At 45.2% G+C, this 17,278-nt stretch overlaps 1 protein-coding gene across 1 annotated transcript in view; it reads left to right on the top strand.

The window, feature by feature from the left end:
- SPMIP3 (sperm microtubule inner protein 3) overlaps positions 1 to 17,047 on the top strand; it is a 37,606-nt gene extending 20,559 nt beyond the window's left edge. The window contains exons 3-5 of the mRNA XM_004449610.3: positions 5,538 to 5,627; positions 14,815 to 14,987; positions 16,923 to 17,047. Coding sequence (XP_004449667.1) covers positions 5,538 to 5,627; positions 14,815 to 14,987; positions 16,923 to 17,032 — 373 coding nt within the window. The 3' untranslated portion in view covers positions 17,033 to 17,047. The remainder of the gene's footprint in view (positions 1 to 5,537; positions 5,628 to 14,814; positions 14,988 to 16,922) is intronic.
- The last annotated feature ends 231 nt before the right edge of the window (positions 17,048 to 17,278 follow it).

Here is a 17,278-nt window from a genome sequence, read left to right as displayed (position 1 = left end):
AATCAGAGCCCACCCCCAATCCCCCCAGAAGGAGGGTAAGGAGGATCTGGGACTGGCGCCCGTGCTCCCCGACGCCTCCGTCCCCACAAGCCGTCTGCCTTTCTGTCCGTCGTCTGTCTGACTCAGCTGTGCTCTGACAGCTGGGGAAATGGGAGCAAACCTCCCTTGGTGGCTGATGCCACGGCTCGGTCCAGCCGGGTCACGATAGCCATGGCCTGGCCTCGCCCAGCCCAGGGCAGCTGGGGGTTGGGGTGGAGCCGTGGCAGCAGGCCCCGAGGTCCTCCCGCCGCCGTCAGCCCGCTGGAGCTTGTGCTGCACCCCGCGAGGGCAGGCGCGTGCCGGAGCGCCAGCCTCCCCCTCCCTGAGCTGGGCCTGGTGTCCCCCACTCCCTGTGCTCAGCAGAGCAGCCTTCGCCTGCTTGGGCCCTTCCCTGACCTCGCCGGAAAGAGCTGCCTGACGCATCGGCAAGTCCTGCAGCCCGACCCCCGCGACGTGATAAATGTGGACGCTGAATACTTCTCCCCGTCCCTGCTGCCGGCCCTGGGTCCAGGTCACCATTTCCTCCTCGACAACAGCCTCCTACACCCCATTCTCCACAGTGAGCTTCACAAGATGTAAATCGGATCGCACCCTCCATTGCTCAAAACTCTCCAACCCGCCGTATTTAGCCTAAAAGCCAACTTCCCGGCTGCGGCCTCCGCGGCTCTCAGGGAGCTGCCCCTCCTCTCTCCAGCCTTCCCTCAGCTCCAGCCGCGCGTCTTCAGGCCACCTTTTCATACCCCAGGGCCCTGCACGTGCTACCCCTTCCACCTGGACTGCCCCCAGCCCCATCCTCGCCCTCCCCCGTCCGCTGCCCGCCCAGCCCCGTGCCACTCGGCTCTGTCGGCCGCTCCAGCCACGCCTTGACCACTCCGGCCAGTAGGTTTCTCCTCTGCCACCTCGTCCTTCTGTTCTCTAGCTTGGCCCCTTTGGGGTTTCCTTCATAGCACTCATCACAGCTTCCAATTATTTTATTTGCTTCTCATTTCCTGTCTGATGAGAATGATCACTCGTTCACACTGACGGTGTTCACTGTGTACCCTTCACTGTCCTGAGTGCAGATTAATTCATTGGATGGTCACAACAGCCAAGAGGTAGAGACAGAGACCAAGGCACAGAGAGAGTAAGTGATTGCCTTGAGATCCCACAGCTAGGGGAACGGATGTGGCTCCAGCAGTTGAACACCTGCCTCCCACACAGGAGGTCCCAGGTTTGGTTCCCAGTGCCTCCAAAAAAAACCCAAAAAGAACAAGCAAAATAAATGAAATAAAACAACATGAACAGATGTGGCTCAGTGGTGCAAACGTGAGCTGGAGGCTAGCAACAACTGCAGCCAAGAGCTTAGAGAACTGGGTTTGATTCATGGTTCTTGGCATTTACTAGTCCACATAACCACTGTGAGCCTCGGTCTCTTCCTTTTACGTGCAGGGGTGTTAATAGCATTTACCTTGCAAGGTGACTGTGAGCACTGAATGAGATCATCTCTGTAAAAAGTGCTTTATCAAGCTGGAAGCATAAACAAATGCAACAGAGCGGAGCCTGGAAGCAAGCACAGGCACACCAAGTGCGCCGGGCTCAGACGGAGGAGCTCCGCTCTCGCTCGCACGGAGGGAACTCTGCCTGCGGCTGAGCGTCCGCTCCCGTCACTCCCCAGGGTACAGGCTTGCTGTGGTGTGGACAGATCGCACCCCTCAAAGAGCTGGGCTGGCAGAGCCGGCAGCTCCTGTACGGTGGAGTCAGACGTAACTGGACCGCGCCTCCCCCGCGAGGAGAGGCCTTGCTCTGGCTCATCCCAGACCCGTGAAAGCCAAGGCCGTGGCCCGTGGGCACAGGGCCCCAGGCAGCCTCCCCAGCGAGCCTGCAGAGTGGGCACGTGGTTCAGAGCCGTCTCCCCAGCAGGCGCGGGGCGGCCCCTAGGACACGGACAGACAGGCTGACTCACCACACCAGACACTTCCCCAGGGCAGGGAAACACTCTCTCTTTAAAAGCTGCTATTTTAACCTCTGAGTTGAGAGTGTTCTCACGTCGGAGGTGAAGAACATTGGGGGGAGTGCGGGAAAGCTACCCTAAAGCTGGCAAACCGTGCCCTTCCTTTTCTTTCCAAACCTCTCTGCTGTTCTGACCTACTCTCTCGCACCCTCCTGCTCCTTTCCACTCCTGGGCCAAAGCTGCCAAGGCGAGGGTTCCCGGGGCGGATATTGCCAAGTGCTGGTGAAGAGCTTCTCCATTCAAAAGCAGACTGCGTCGGAGGGGTGGTGCTTGCTCACCTGCTGTCAGCAGGTACCTGTTGTGGGCATGCCCGTGAAGCAGCCCCAGTCCAAGTGCAGTCGAGGAAAGCAGATGTGGCTCAAGCAGTTAGGCACAGGCTTGAGCCACATGGGAGGTCCTGGGTTCAGTTCCAGGTGCTTCCTAAAGAAGACAAGCAAGACAACAAGCTGATGCCACAAGGAGACACAACAAGGAAACACAGTGAGAGACACAACAAGCAGGGAGCTGAGGTGCCTCAAGCAGTTGGGTGCTGCCTACCACATGGGAGGTCCCAGGTTTGGTTCCTGATGACTCTTAAAAAGAAGATGAGCAAGACACAGCCCACAGCAAACAGACAGAGAGCAGACAGAGCGAGCAAACAACGGACAGACAGAGCAGACACAGAGAGCACACAACAGAGAGAGAGCAGACAGCACACACAGACAGTGAGTGCAAACAACCAGGGGAGGAGAAAACTTCTTTAAATCTTAAAAAAACACACACACAAAAAAAACCCCACAGCCTAGTGGAAACAGCAGAGTAACTGTGAGAAACCAGAGTGTCGTTCTGCAACTGCAGATGTATGTTTAGCCAATGGTGACATGGCCCTAGGATAATCTTTCCAAGGCAGTGCTTCAGAAACTGGATGGGCGCCCAAGAAAGCCATGTCTCCCACGCGCGGGCAATCCAAACTGCCGCTTGGTCCATTCTTCCACCAGTTTCCCTCCCTTCTTATGACTTCATGCCCTAATCCCCGCTGTTACTCGCTCTCCGGGCTCAGTCGTGTTGTTCAGCCCCCGGGCAGGCCCAGACAGCCTGCGGTTTTTCTGAGAACGAGAGCTCCCAGACAGAGGCAGGCCTCGCCCTGCACAGCACCCGCCTTGCGCCTGACACCTCCAGGTCCTGGCTGGCTCCAGAACCTGTCCCTCGGATCCCAGCCCTGAACAGGTCTGGGCTTCTCCAAGCCTCCTTGCCTGGAGTCTCCCTCTTCTGGCCCCACTGACCCTCTGTTCAGCGCTCTACCCGGGCACCTACGAGCCCACCGAGGGCTAAGTCTGCTGCTCGTTCAGCTTTGCGGCTGAGCCCCCAGCAGAGGGCACGGGGCATTCAGGCCTCCGTAAACGTTGGCTCAACCAAAGGCACAGCTCAAGTCTCCGTTCACCATCCAACACTTGCAGAGTGAGCTGCTTCCTGTGAAGCTCTGTGTTACTTTCTACTGACTCTACCCCTTTTCTCTGAATTCTTGGGGACTACTGAGTGCACAGCACTGGCTGTGGAAGATCTAAAAATACCCCGTGTCTCCGGCATCGCACGCTCTGCACACATCTTCCCAGCAACGCTCGCCTTCCTGGGAGCCCTCCCCTGGGGGAAGGCAGCCTTTTCCCCAAAGCCTGAAGCCCAGGCCTTGCCCTGGACCCCTCCCTCTCTTTTACCCTCAACCCTAGTTCCGAAAATACCCTCAGTCAGTCCCGTACAATCCATCCGCATTTCCACGGCGTAGCTCAGGGCCTCATCATTTCCAACATGAATGACTAGAATCGCCTCCTAATCCGTCTTTCTTCTTCCAGGCGGGTTGTCCTCAAATCCATTTTCCACATTGCCACTAGAGGAAATCTTTCTAAAAGAAAAACAGCATCATGTCATTCATCTATAAATTCTACAAAGATTTCTTTCACGCTTCCACACAAAATGTGCCCCCCCTTAAGCAAATATTTTGTAATCCCTCTGCTACTCTCCTGAAACAAAACATATAAACAATACAGTCCAACCACACACCTAATACTAGCATATCAATATAGTGCCGTAGCTCTAATATAGGAGAAGTAGGGAAAGGAATTTATTACAAACTAAGATGTATTTCAGAATGTAAAGTCTGGGCACCCCTGCTCTCTAGCCTCTTTTCCCCCCACATCATCGGATTCCAGCTGTGCTGATGCAACAAGCACTGCCTCCCATACTCCACCCCATTCTGCCGCTTTACACCTCAAAGCTCCCACTCCTCAGGCAGACTCCCTCCTTCCTTCAGGCTCGTAAGCACCTCCTGCTTTTGTCCATCCGGTGCTTCTTCATGGTTAGCCCATATATATTTAATCACTACAGTTTTAAAATTTTATTAGGAAAGTTTTTTTAAAATCTCAAACATAGAGAAATGTAATATAATGAACCCCCATGTACCCATTCCCACATTTTAGCAATTATCAACATTTACCCCTCCGGTTTTATATATACTCATTTCTTTTTTTTCCAAATATCTTAAAAATAATACCTGACACCCCAAAATATTTCCTTATAAATCCTGAAAATATGTAACATTTTCTTACATGATCATAATACTTTTGCCACATATAGCAAAGTTTAAAAAAGTATGTGTTTTTTTTGAGAAGTTGTGAGTTAACAAAATAATCGTGCATACCATACAGGATTCCCATACATTGCCCCATAACCTTATATTGTTGTGACCCATTTGTTGCAATTGATAAAAGAGCATTGTCACACTATTACTACTATTTATAGTCTCTAGCTTATATTTGGTGAGTTTTCCCACAAACCATCCTATTACTAATACCATGTATTAGCATTGTATATTTATTAAGTTCATGAGAGAATGTTCCCATATTTATGCTGTTAACCACAATATCCTGTTTATATTAAAGTTTTCCCAGTTCTCAGAATTGACTTTTTACAGTTTATCCTAATCTTGATCTCCATTAAAACTGACCGCTGTGTTACATATCTTGTAATCCAGAGTAGTCTTTTTCCCTATCCCAATCCTCGTTTCTTTTATGATTTCATTGACTCTGGAAAAAAAAGTCGTGCTATAGAAAGACTCACTTTCCAGATGACAGGTGCTGCCTCGTGGAGTGATTTAAATTGTTCCTTTATCCCTGATGCTCTGTAATTCAGAAGTTAGATCTAAATAAAGCCTTTATTAGATTTGGAATCAGTTATTTTGGCAAGAAACTATATTTTCTCACTTCAGGCACATAATGTCTGCTTGCCTCACTTTTTATCCTACGATGGATTGGTTGCTTCAGGTGGCTGTGGGTTAATCTTGTCATTGTAAAGTTCCTCATTAAATATCCTAATCGTTTTGGCAGTCATTGATATTATTTTCTGAATCAATTATTTCTTTATGGGTTGTGAAACACTGATTTCTAATTTATGATTCTAACTAAATTTACCAGCTGGTATTCTTCTGTAAAGAACGACTTGTAATAATTGCTTCTTTCTCACCTCTTTTCTCCACTAGCATATTCATTGCTCATCAAGGAAAGGACCTCCAAGGCTATTACCCTGGACAGCTGGCAAGATTACATTTTGATGTGAAGAGATCTCCCAGGTGAGACACATTCCTAAATCTTAATTTCCAAGAATTTCACCAAAGTTAAAATGATACATGATAAAAAGGGATACTAAATTTGCAATAATAATATCAGTGAACATAAATATTGTTCAAAGTCTAGAAAAAAGTTTGGAGGGAAATACACCAAAGTGAACAATGGTTTTTTATGCATGGTGAGATTATCGGTGTTTTGCATTTTATTTTTTAATCTTTATACCTATTTTCCAGATTTTCTCTAGTAAACATGAAATACTTTTTTGTTCATTAGAGTAGTTGTGAGTTTACAGAGCAATCATGCATAAAATACAGAATTTCCATATACCACCCCACCATTAACACCGCATATGGATGTGGTACATTTGTTACAATCGATGATAGTACATTTTTATAATTGTATAATTAAGTCCATGTTTAACTTATGATTCACTGTGCAGTGTAGTCCCATGGGTTTTTAAAATAATGTTTATACTGTTACCATATATACAATCTAAAATTTCACTTTTAATTATATTCAGATACATATTTCAGAGCTGTTGATTGCATTCACATGTTGTACTACCATCACCACCATCCATTACCAAAACATTTCTGTCATTTCAAATAGGAATTCTGTACATTTTAAGCCTCAACTTCCCATTCCACTGGGAACCTATATTCTAGATTCTGACTCTATGACTTTGCTTCTTCTTCTAATTGTTTCTAAACAGTGAGGTCATACAATATTTGTTCTTTTTGTGCCTAGTTTATTTCTCTCAACATGATTCTTCAGGTTTCATTCATGTTGGTATATATATCAGGACTACATTCCTTTTCACAGCTGAAAAATATTTCACTGTATATATAAACCACATTTTGTTTATCCATACATCGGTTGATGGAAACAGGTTTCTTCCATCTTTTGGTAATTGTGGATAATGCCACTGTAGCAGTTTCATATAATTATGAATTCCAAAAATAGATATTGGATTATGTTTGTAAACTGGTCTATACCTGGACTTGATTAAATTATGATTAGGGCTTTGATTGGGCCATGTCAGTAGGGCATTGAGTTCCTGCCCCTTGGTGGGTAGGGACTCACAGATAAAAGACATGGCAAAGGATAGAGTTGGAGCATTTTGATGTAGGAGTTTTGATGTCGGAGTTTTCATGCTGTAGTCTTGACCTGGAGCCCCTGGAAATAAGCACACAGAGGAAAAAGAAACAAGCTTGGGAAGATAGGAACCTGGATCTCAGAGGGAAATAAGCCCTGGGAAGAGAGCAGGAAGCCTGAACCCTAGCAGACGTCAGCAGCCATCTTGCTCCAAAATACAGCAAAAGACTTGGTGAGGGAAGTAACTTACACTTTATGCCCTAGTAACTGTAAGCTTCTACCCCAAGTAAATACCCTTGATAAAAGCCAGCAGATTTCTGGTATTTTGCATCAGCACCCCTTTGCTGACTAATACAGCCACTATGCACATTGGTGTGCAAATATCTTTCAATTCTCTGCTTTCCCTTCTTTTGGGTATATCCTAGTAGTGGGATTGCCAAGCCATATGGTAGTTCTATACTTGGCTTTCTGAGGAACCACCAAACTGCCTTCCACTGTGGCTGCCCCATTTTTCAATTCCCACCAGCAATGAATGAGTGTTCCTATTTCTCTGCATCTTCCCCAACACTTGTTTTTTTCCATTTTTTAAAAATAGCAACCATTCTAATGGGTGTGAAATGGTATCTCATGGTTGATTTGCATTTCTCTGTGGCTAATGATGATGTGCATCTTTTCATGTTCTTTTGGGCCATTTGTATATCTTTTTTGGAGAGATGTCGTTCAAGTCTTTTGCCCATTTTCCAATTGGGTTGTTGTCTTTTTGTTGTTAACTTGAAGGATTTCTTTAGGTAGTTTGTATATTAATCCTTAATTGGATATGTTTACCAAATAATTTCTCCCATTGTGTAGTACTTTCATAATAAAGTCCTGTAAGGAACAAAATTTTTAATTTTGACAACATCTCATTTATCTATTTTTCCTTTTGTTGCTTGTGCTTTGGGTGTAAAGTCTAAGAAACCATCACTAACACAAGTTCCTGGAGATGTTTCCTTATGTTCTCTACTAGGAGTTTGATAGTTCTACCTCTTATATTTAAGTCTTTGATCCATTTTGAGTTGATTTTTGTATATGGTGTGAGGTAGGGGTCCTTTTTTTTTTTTTTGCAAATGGAGATCCAGTTTTCCCAGCACCATTTGTTGAAGGACTGCTTTTTCCCAATTGAGTGGTCTTTGCTCCCTTGTCAAAAATCAATGTGAGGGTTGATTTCTGAGCTCCCAATTCTATTCCATTGACCTATATGTCTGTCCTTGTGCCAGTACCATGCTCTTTTGATTGTTGTGGCTTTGCAATAAGTTTTAACATTGGCAAGTGTGAGACTTCCTGCTTCATTGTTCTTTTTCAAGATGGCTTTAGATATTCAGGGCACTTACTCTTCCATGTAAATTTGATGATTGGTTTTCCATTTCTGTGAAAAAGGTTGTTTCTGCATATATATATATATATATATATATATATATATTTTAATCTATTTCCTTGTGGTTTACCCTGGGGTTAAAAGTTAACATCCTAAATATATAAGTCATAGTTGGTTTGATACCAACTTAACTTGAATATGATGCATGTATACTTTTCCTATACTCCACTGTCCTCCCACCTTTTTTTCTGTGCTTGTTACCACTTGTATCTTTGTACACCATATGTCCAAAACCCTAAATTTATCATTACTCTTTATGTATTTGTTATTTAGCACATGTAGGAAGTAAGAAGTTGAGTTGTATACCAAAGAATACAATAATAGTGGCATTACATAATATATAATATATAATAATATTTGTAACATATAATATATAGTCACCCAACTGGTTTCCTTTACTGCAGGTCTTTCTTTATGCTGCTTTGAACCACTATCTAGTGTTCTCTCCTATCAGTCTGAAAGGATTCCCTTTAGCATTGCTCATAGAGCAGTTCCAGTGGTGATGAAATCTCCCTCAGCTCTTGTTTATCTGAGAATGTCTTAATTTTCCCCTCATTTTTGAAAGAGAGTCTTACCAGATATAAAATTCTTAACTAGCTGTTGTTTTCCTTCAGTACTTTAAGTATTTCAACCTACTGCCTTCTTGCCTCCATGGTTTCTGATGAGAAATCAGCATTTAGTCTAATAGGAACTCCCTTGTACATAACATGCTGCCTTTCTCTTGCAGCTTTCAGAACATTCTCTTCCTTTGCATTTGATAGTGTAATCAGTATATGACAGGGTATATTTTTCTTCATTTATCCTGTTTTCATTCTCTGAGTTTCTTGGATGTGCACATTCACATCTTTTGCTAAGTTTAGGACGTTCTCTGTCATTATTTCTTTGAATACTCCTTCTGCCCCTCTCTCTCTTTCTTCTCCTTCTGGGACTCTCTTAATGTATATACTGGTGCCTTTGATGGTACCCAATAGCTGTCTTAGGCTATTTTCACTTTTACTTTTTTTCTTTCTGTTCTTCAGCCTGACTCATTTCAACTGTCTTGTTTTCAAGTTCATTGATTCTTCTGCCAACTCCAATCTGCTTTTGAAATCCTCCTGGGCATTTTTCATTTACGTTATTGTGGTCTTTGAATCTAGTAGTTATGTTTGGTTCCATTTAAAATTTTTTATCTCTTTACTTGGACTCTCATATTGTTCATTCATTGTTTTCCTGATATCCTTTAGTTCTACCTCTATGTTTTCCTTCATTTCTTTGAGGAATTTTTTTAAAAAATTTAATTTATTTCTCCCCCCTCCTTCCCATTGTCTGGTCTCTGTGTTCATTTGCTGTGTTTTCTTCTGTGCCTGCTTATATTCTTCTTGAGGATTTTTAAGGTATTTTTTTTAAAAGAAAGGCTTTGTTCAGTATGTGCACCTCCTCATCTTCTTTGATGATATTTTCTATATTTTATCCTCTTTCTTTGGGTGAGCCATCATTTCCTGTTTCTTTGTCTCTGCTCTTTTGTTGCACACTGTATTTTTTTTATATTTTAAAATGTTAACTCTGGGATTTACTCCCTGGGATGTCTGTTTCCTGGACCAGCTGGTGCTAAGACATATTTTCTAGAGTCAACCCTCCTGTCGGGAAGGTCTGTCCAGGGCAAAAGCAGTGTGCAGGGTTTCCCCTGTCTTTCTGGGCCTCTGTCTTATCCTGGCTTTTTCTTATTAGTTGTTTTGGAGTTCCCCTGTTTATAGGAGTTTGGCTGTCCCCTTTCTTTCAAATACCTCTCCCTGGTATTTGAAGCCTGCAGACCTTTTGTCCCTGGCTGGCTGCCTCTATAGTTTTTTACACTCCTTTCATTGTTTCATGCTGCTTTTGCCTGGAGTGTATTTTCTGGGAGGAGGGTCACTCTGGAGAAGACTTTCCCAAGTCAGTCTTTTCCAGACAAAACAGGGCAGGGACCCAAGAAGGGGGCGCCGATTGACTCCAAAGTGCCCTGGGGAGAGGGTCAGGAAGGGCGCCACGAGCATCTCTGATCACTTCCCAAGGCTGAACTTTCCTGGTCTCACCAGCAAACCCTCAGTTAACTGTTGCCCTACAGCCCTAAGGAAGCACTCTGTCTTTTTTTAAGTTTCTCCCCCCGCCCCATTGTTTTGCACTCACTGTCTGCTCTCTGTGTCCATTTGCTGTGTGTTCTTCTGTGTCTGCTTGTCTTTTCTTTAGGTGGCACCAGGAACCAATCCTGGGACCTTCCAGAGTGGGAGAGAGGTGTTCAATCTCTTGTGCCACCTCAGCTTCCTGTCTGTTGCATCTCTTATTGTCTCTCCTCTGATGCCTCTTTTTGTTGCATCATCTTGCTATGCCGGCTCTCTGCACAGGACAGCACTTGCTTGGGCCAGCTTGCCTTTATCAGAAAGCCCCGGGAATTGAACCCTGGATATGGTAGGCAGGAGCCCAATCACTTGAGCCACATCTGCTTCCCAGCCCTGTGTCTTTAAATCTCCAGCATGTCCACCCCATCTGGGGAGGGTTGAAACAATGGCCGCTTTGTTGGGTGCAGGCTGAAACAATAGCCACGCTCAGAGCTGTGACCCAGCAATAGGGATTCACTACTCAAAATCCATGATAAGTGATCAGCTGTGCCCACCCCTGTTCTTTGGGAAGGGGGTCTTTATGTCCCTTTCTGTCACCAGCAGCCACCAGTGGGCCCCAAAGTGGCCTGAGGTGAGAGTGGGTGCCGGTAGAGAGAGAGCAATTTACAGTTTGTCAGCCTCTCCCTCCTGCATTTCCCTGGATGATGTACCATGTTCTTCTGGCCTCTAGAGTTTCAAAATAGTGGTTTCAGACAGTTCCTGCCTGTTCAATAGTTGTTGGGGGAAATTGCTTTGAGTCCTAGACTCCTCCATCTTCCCCAGAAATATGTCCCATATATTAGTTTTATAACCATCAATAAATATAGGATTTTATTTAATCATCAAAGAAGATGCACCATGAGTTTAGTGTTTCAGATTGGTCAAATAAATTTACTTTCCTGATACTGTTTCCTTCTTAGTTAAAATGAAAGAAGAAGAAAACCATGGGCACTCTGACATTATTTTCTAATTTTAGGAGACTGGAAATAACTGTAGTTAAAAGCAGCAGCAATTTAAGTAATGTAAGAAATGTTTGATCTCGGACAATTGGGATTTGTTCTTTGAGCATCAGTTGCCTTATCTGTTAAAAAAATAATTGATGTAAAATTCCAGAATACAGTAAGCACTCAACATAAGACTACCATTGTTTTTAGTACATCATCTATATATCTTACTAATTTCTCTTCTTAATTGCCTTTGAAATAGTTGATTCTTGATTATCATCCATGAAAAGAGAAGGGAGTCATGTAAAAGGGCTGCTGATGCAAAGTACCAGAAATGGGTTGGCTTTTATAAAGGGAATTTATTTGCTGTAAAAACTTACAGTTCCAAGGCCATGAAAAGTCCAACTCAAGCCACCATAAGAGGTCCCTTCTCACCAAAGTCAGCTGCCATGTGGTGAAGCAAGAGGGCGGGTGATCTCTACCTGGCCTCTCCTTCCCCTGTGGGCTGTACCAGCTCCCAGAGCTCAGCTGTGGGCAACCAGACCTGGGGCTGTCTCTTACCGGACCTCCTCTCTCAGGCTCGGCTACTCCACTTTCTCTCCAAGTTCAGCTGCAAGCTGTCAGGCAAATGGCTCATCTCTCCCTGGGCCTCAGCTCTTTGAGCTTCTCCCTTTCTCTCACATGGCAGCATCATTATGGTGGAGCTCCATTTCCCTGTGTGTCTCCACTTACATCAGACCCAGCAAGAAGGCGGAGACTGAACCCGAGTCATGCCCCACTGATGTACTCCAGCCAAAAGGGTCTCACACCCACAAGAATAGACTAATTCCTTCTCGGGATTCATAAAATAATTTCAAACTGCCATGTATCATCTGTGGCGTAAAGCAGCATATGGTCAAACTGGAGGTACCGTTAGAGGTCATTCCCATTCAACTAGAGGATTAAACCCCAGGGAAGGGGCATGTCTAGCATGAGGTCACATAGATGGCGTAAAAGCTCAGACTTGAAGGTGTCCACATTTTCTGAGTCTCAGTTCAGAGCTCTTTGTTCTTAGTCAAATACGGACATATGTTAAACTCTTAGCGGGGCTATGCACTCTTCCAGAGGAGAGAGGAAATGGTGGAAGCCTGCTGCCGTAGCCTCCTGGCCCAGCCCTCAGGAGCACCCTCTCTAGGATCAAGGTGAACTTTGCCCATCCTGGCCCACGACCCATCACCCCTGCCCTGCACTAAATGTCAGTCCTCCTATCAGGATGGCTGAGTTAAAGGGTACCCTGATGCTCCTTGGCTCTGAGAAGATTTGTGCCTTCCGAGATTAGCCTTAAGAGGGAAACTAAATGCGTCTGCCATGCTATGAGTTTATTAAGCTTCTAGTTAAAAAAGAAGAAAAGAAAAGCAGACAAGCAGAAGCTCCAAGAAGTAACGGAGATCTTGGGGCCAGGGCTAAGTTTAGCTGCTGCAGTCATTGTGAGATTCCACAGGTGTTTAAGATCTTACCTTCCCCAGAGATACTCCTTGACCAACTTGGGGTGCTCCATTTTCGAGGCCCTCCTTTGAGCGTAAGTCTTCAGAAGGACCCTGATGTACTGCTGAAAGGGGAGACCCCTCTGGTTCCAAGGCAGGGGCAGGGGCTGGCTGGCAGTCCAGCTGGGGTGTCCCTGGGCTGGCCACCAGCATTGGACACAGAAGTCAGAGCTGACAGTGGGACAGTCGTGACCAGATGAACGGTGATGGTCTGAGAGACCCCACACCCCTGAGCCACACTCGCCAGGCAGCTGATGCTGATGGAGAGGAGAAGGCGTACTCTCACCCCCTTAAGACACCCGCGTACAGGACCAAGCTCCTCGAGCAGGAGGTAAGCTGGTGGAGGCGGCAGGTGTGGCGCTCCTCCATGCTGGCTGTAGCAGCGCAGCGCTGCCCGGCGCCCTCTCTCCCCCCAGTGCTGCTGGCACAGCGCCAGTGCCTTGCAGAACCTGCAGCAGGGCCACTCCACTTCTGCTCGCGCATTCTTTCTCTATAGAAGGCAATGACATTACAACCAAGTTTTTACACAAGTAGTTAAATGCAGTTGATTCTGATTAAGCCGTTTCGGTCACCTCACCTGTGGGATTAGGGCCCAGGGTACAATCTGGCTTTCCTAGTCAGCCAGTATTTCCTGTTTATCGCCTCTCAAGAAGCTGATCTCATCTATTTTATAGATTGTGAAAAAAACTTCCATTGTTTTTCTTCTTACAAAAATAATACATATCGGGAAACGGACTTGGCCCAGTGGTAAGGGCATCCGTCTACCACATGGGAGGTCCGTGGTTCAAACCCCGGGCCTCCTTGACCCGTGTGGAGCTGGCCCATGCGCAGTGCTGATGCGCGTAAGGAGTGCCCCGCCACACAGGGCTGTCCCCGCGTAGGGGAGCCCCACGCGCAAGGAGTGCACCCCATAAGGAGAGCCGCCCAGCGGGAAAGAAAGTGCAGCCTGCCCAGGAATGGTGCCGTACACGGAGAGCTGATGTAGCAAGATGATGCAACAAAAAGAAACAGATTCCCATGCTGCTGACAACAACAGAAGCGACAAAGAAACAAGACACAGCAAATAGACACAGAGAACAGACAACAGGGGTGGGGGGGAAGGGAGAGAAATAAATAAATCTTTTTAAAAAAAATAATACATATTTATTAGAAACTTTAGGAAACATTGATAATCAAAAGAATAAACTGGAACACCCAAAATCTCATCACCCAGAGATAATCATGCTACAGAGTCTTCCAGACTTATACCAAAATAGGATGAGTATCTGAAACCATTTTTTTAATAACAACTTTGTTAAGATAATTCACATACTCTATAATTCACCCATTAAAGTACAGAATTCAATTGAAACCTTTTTCTAAGCTAACTAATATATTATGAGCTTTTTTCTGTCTCAGAAGTTGTAGTTTTACAGCACCACTTTTAGTGGCAGCATGATATTCCTATGTATTTATATATCTCATCTAAATAACACCCTATTTTTTACATTAATGTCACTTTCTTTATCATTCTAAGAACACTTCGATGGACATTCTTCTAACTAAATCTTTGCTGACATCCCTAATTGCTGGAATTTCTGGGACAAAACATACATACATTTTAAAAGTCGTAATCCCTCACACCAAATTGTTCTCAACAGGTTGTACCAAGGTACACTCCTAGCGTATGAAAATATTTCATTATGTTTTGATTCTTCCTTTCTTTGGCCTTCAGAGGGTACAGGACGGCTAAAACAGACTTCGCTTCACCAGACGCCAAGACACATGGCAGAGGGGAGTCTGGTTAAAAGAAAGCATTGCTCCCTTGTGGGAACGAGACATCCAAGAAAAATTACAGTGGGAAAGGGAAACAGGGAGAGCTGGAGGAGCCGGCAAGGCAGGTTCAGCGTAGGTTTGGGATCTGGGCACTGGTGGAAAGGAGGGATGCTATCGGGGAAACACCACCAAGCAATCTACTTGACAGCCTTTCTAGGGCTGGCCTTGGAGCTGCGGAGTCTTGCCAATACTGTCGTGTAAGCTTCACAGCCTCATTTTCAGCTGATGAGGAAGCGGAATGCCTGTCTTTTCCTGGGTGTTCAATGACTTTTTCTACTTTCATTTAGACCTCTCATTGACTTGACAATTCCACCCAAGGGGAAGAGTCACCATCAACCTCAATTAGACCAACAAACTCTCTTCCGATATATTTGTTTCCAAAGACATTCGAGGCCTGCTGAGCCATGGTATAAAGAAACCACTTACCAAAGAGACTATTCCCTGCCGTTTTACAAGATTGGTAAGTCAGGTCAGCTGCTCATTGTTGTCTGAGGTAGCCCTTGTCTGCGTCCTCGATCAGCAGCTCCCGTGGGCTCCCTTGGGAGCAGTCAGGTTGGGGAGAGTGTCTTAGCGTGCTGCTGCTGCTGTAACAAGCATCACGGCTGGCTTACACAGCAGGCATCAAGTGCCACGAGGTTGGAAGTTAGAAGTCCACTGGCAGGCCGTGCTTCTCTGAGGTCTGTGGCGTTCTGATAGGGGCTCGCCAACAGTCCACAGGGCAAGCTCTGCCTCCGTCCTGTGGCCGTCTGTCCCCTTCTGCCTCCTTTCCCACCATGTTCAACTGCCTCTGCCTCTAAGGACCCCAGGCATTCTGGACTAAGTTCCCCCTGCTTCAGCCTTAGCCTCTTTGAAGATCCTGTTTACGCATGAGTTCGCACCCACAGGACGGGGTTAGGGCTTGAAACTTGTCTTTGTGGAGGACGTGATTCAAATCCAGTCCCTAACAAGGGGCACGTGTGTGTCTGGGGACAGCAGAAAAATTCCAAGGCTGCCCCCAGTCTCCTTGCCTCCACCTCTGCTCCCTCCCTGCACTCAGAAGAGCAAGGATGAAATGGGAGAAAGCAGGCTCATGGTAGGATTTCACTGCATGGAATGCTACCGTAAATTGGTTGAAGTGTCTCTGTGGTTCTTACTTCTTTCTTAATTTTCAGTGATGGCTTTCAAAGACACCACCGCCACATGTCCACATGAGCAATAATTTCACTTTGTCAAATGTAAGGAAATCCAAATAATCATTTTACACATTCTTCCCATGGTGTCCCCAGTGTGCACAAGATGTTTCTGGCTTGACAGCGTCCACCATCTGGGGGCCTATAGACTCACTAAGGGGAGTGGCAGAGTGATCCCCCATTGGTCAAATTCACCTGGTTGCATTTGTGTACGGCTCAGCTCCACTCTAGCCCCAAGCACTGCTAAGGACTCTGAGTAGGATTCCGCCCACCTGGAAGCTACCTTAATGCGCTTTCCTGGCATACAGATAAACTCTCCAGAAGGCAAGGGTTCCTGTTCAGTTCCATAATATGCCTAGAAGTCACCTGGTTACTGTCCAAATCAGGATTCCACTTAATTGTCCTAGAACAGTCTAACCTACTTAACAAGTCCTCACAGGCAGCATTTCTAGTCATTCGCCCTGGGTTAGTGAGATGTTATCCAATCTTAATATGAAAAGATATTTATTTCTTGAAATGCTGTTGAGGTGCTACGGAAGGTGGAACAGGGCAGTGAAAAGATGAAGGTCTTGGGTGACAATCCGGGCTCAGGTGTGGTCTCCACCCCTTTGAAACTGTGGACATGGGCAGGCAGTGCATCTCTTTGAGATGGTGATAGTATCAGGGTGCTGCTGAGGGTGCTGTGAACATTTATGTCCATAGGTAAGATACCTAATGCAGCGCACAGCTTTGGTTACAGTGTTAGGATTGAAACACTTTAGGTTCTGTGAGCCAAGATGCAGAAGTTGCTGAATTCAGCATAATTGCTCCTTGAACCCTTCCATTTACAGAACCGAGATTGATAGTGACTGTGGCCAAGAAGTGACTAAGAAAAAAGGGAATTCTATTGGGTATGGTATGGGTTTAGGGATGATAACAACTGTGATTTGATACATATATGGTACAAAGTGGCCCATTGATACGGTAGTACATGGTTTGGGGGTCTAGAATAAAGATGTGATTTATGTCCTTTTTACATTTTGGTGTAATTTAATAATATCTCAATCAGACTGAACCAAAGAAATAACCTTTGAGTAAGTCCTTTTCTCACATCTTTTAAATGCAGTCTTTTGTCTTAAATCCTGTAAATTAATCTTGTTATTGTACCCAATTGTTGTTAAAAGGGCAGTGTATTAAAATTTAAGAATGGGTATTCTTATAATTCATTAATTTGCTTTAAATTCCAGATTATGACCAGAAATTAGGCACAGTATCATCAAATCCTAGACCACTGAACTCACTGCCAGAGTTCTACTGCTGTGAAGAGAGACGCGACTTTCAAAAGACACGCTTTTAAACAAATAACCATGGTATTTGAACAAAAGAACACTTAGTGCTCATAGGTGAGTCTTTTAGACCCTTAAGAGTGTATCCAGGGAGCTACAATCCTAAAACATTTACATGTTGCAGATTCTTTTTGGATTAAGTTGGTCAGCCTCAGGCAGGGACTCAAGATCCAGCCTGAAGAGAACTTGTGATCTGGTCTTAGCCCTCCTGCTAGGCTGTTGCTGGTGCAAATCCATCTTACAAGTAGATCCATGGT

Source organism: Dasypus novemcinctus, chromosome 13 (genome assembly GCF_030445035.2).
Source record: "Dasypus novemcinctus isolate mDasNov1 chromosome 13, mDasNov1.1.hap2, whole genome shotgun sequence".
In the NCBI taxonomy this organism is placed as follows: Eukaryota; Metazoa; Chordata; class Mammalia; order Cingulata; family Dasypodidae; genus Dasypus; species Dasypus novemcinctus.
Note: the sequence above shows the minus strand (reverse complement) of the source record. Positions and strands in the feature narration are given on the sequence as shown.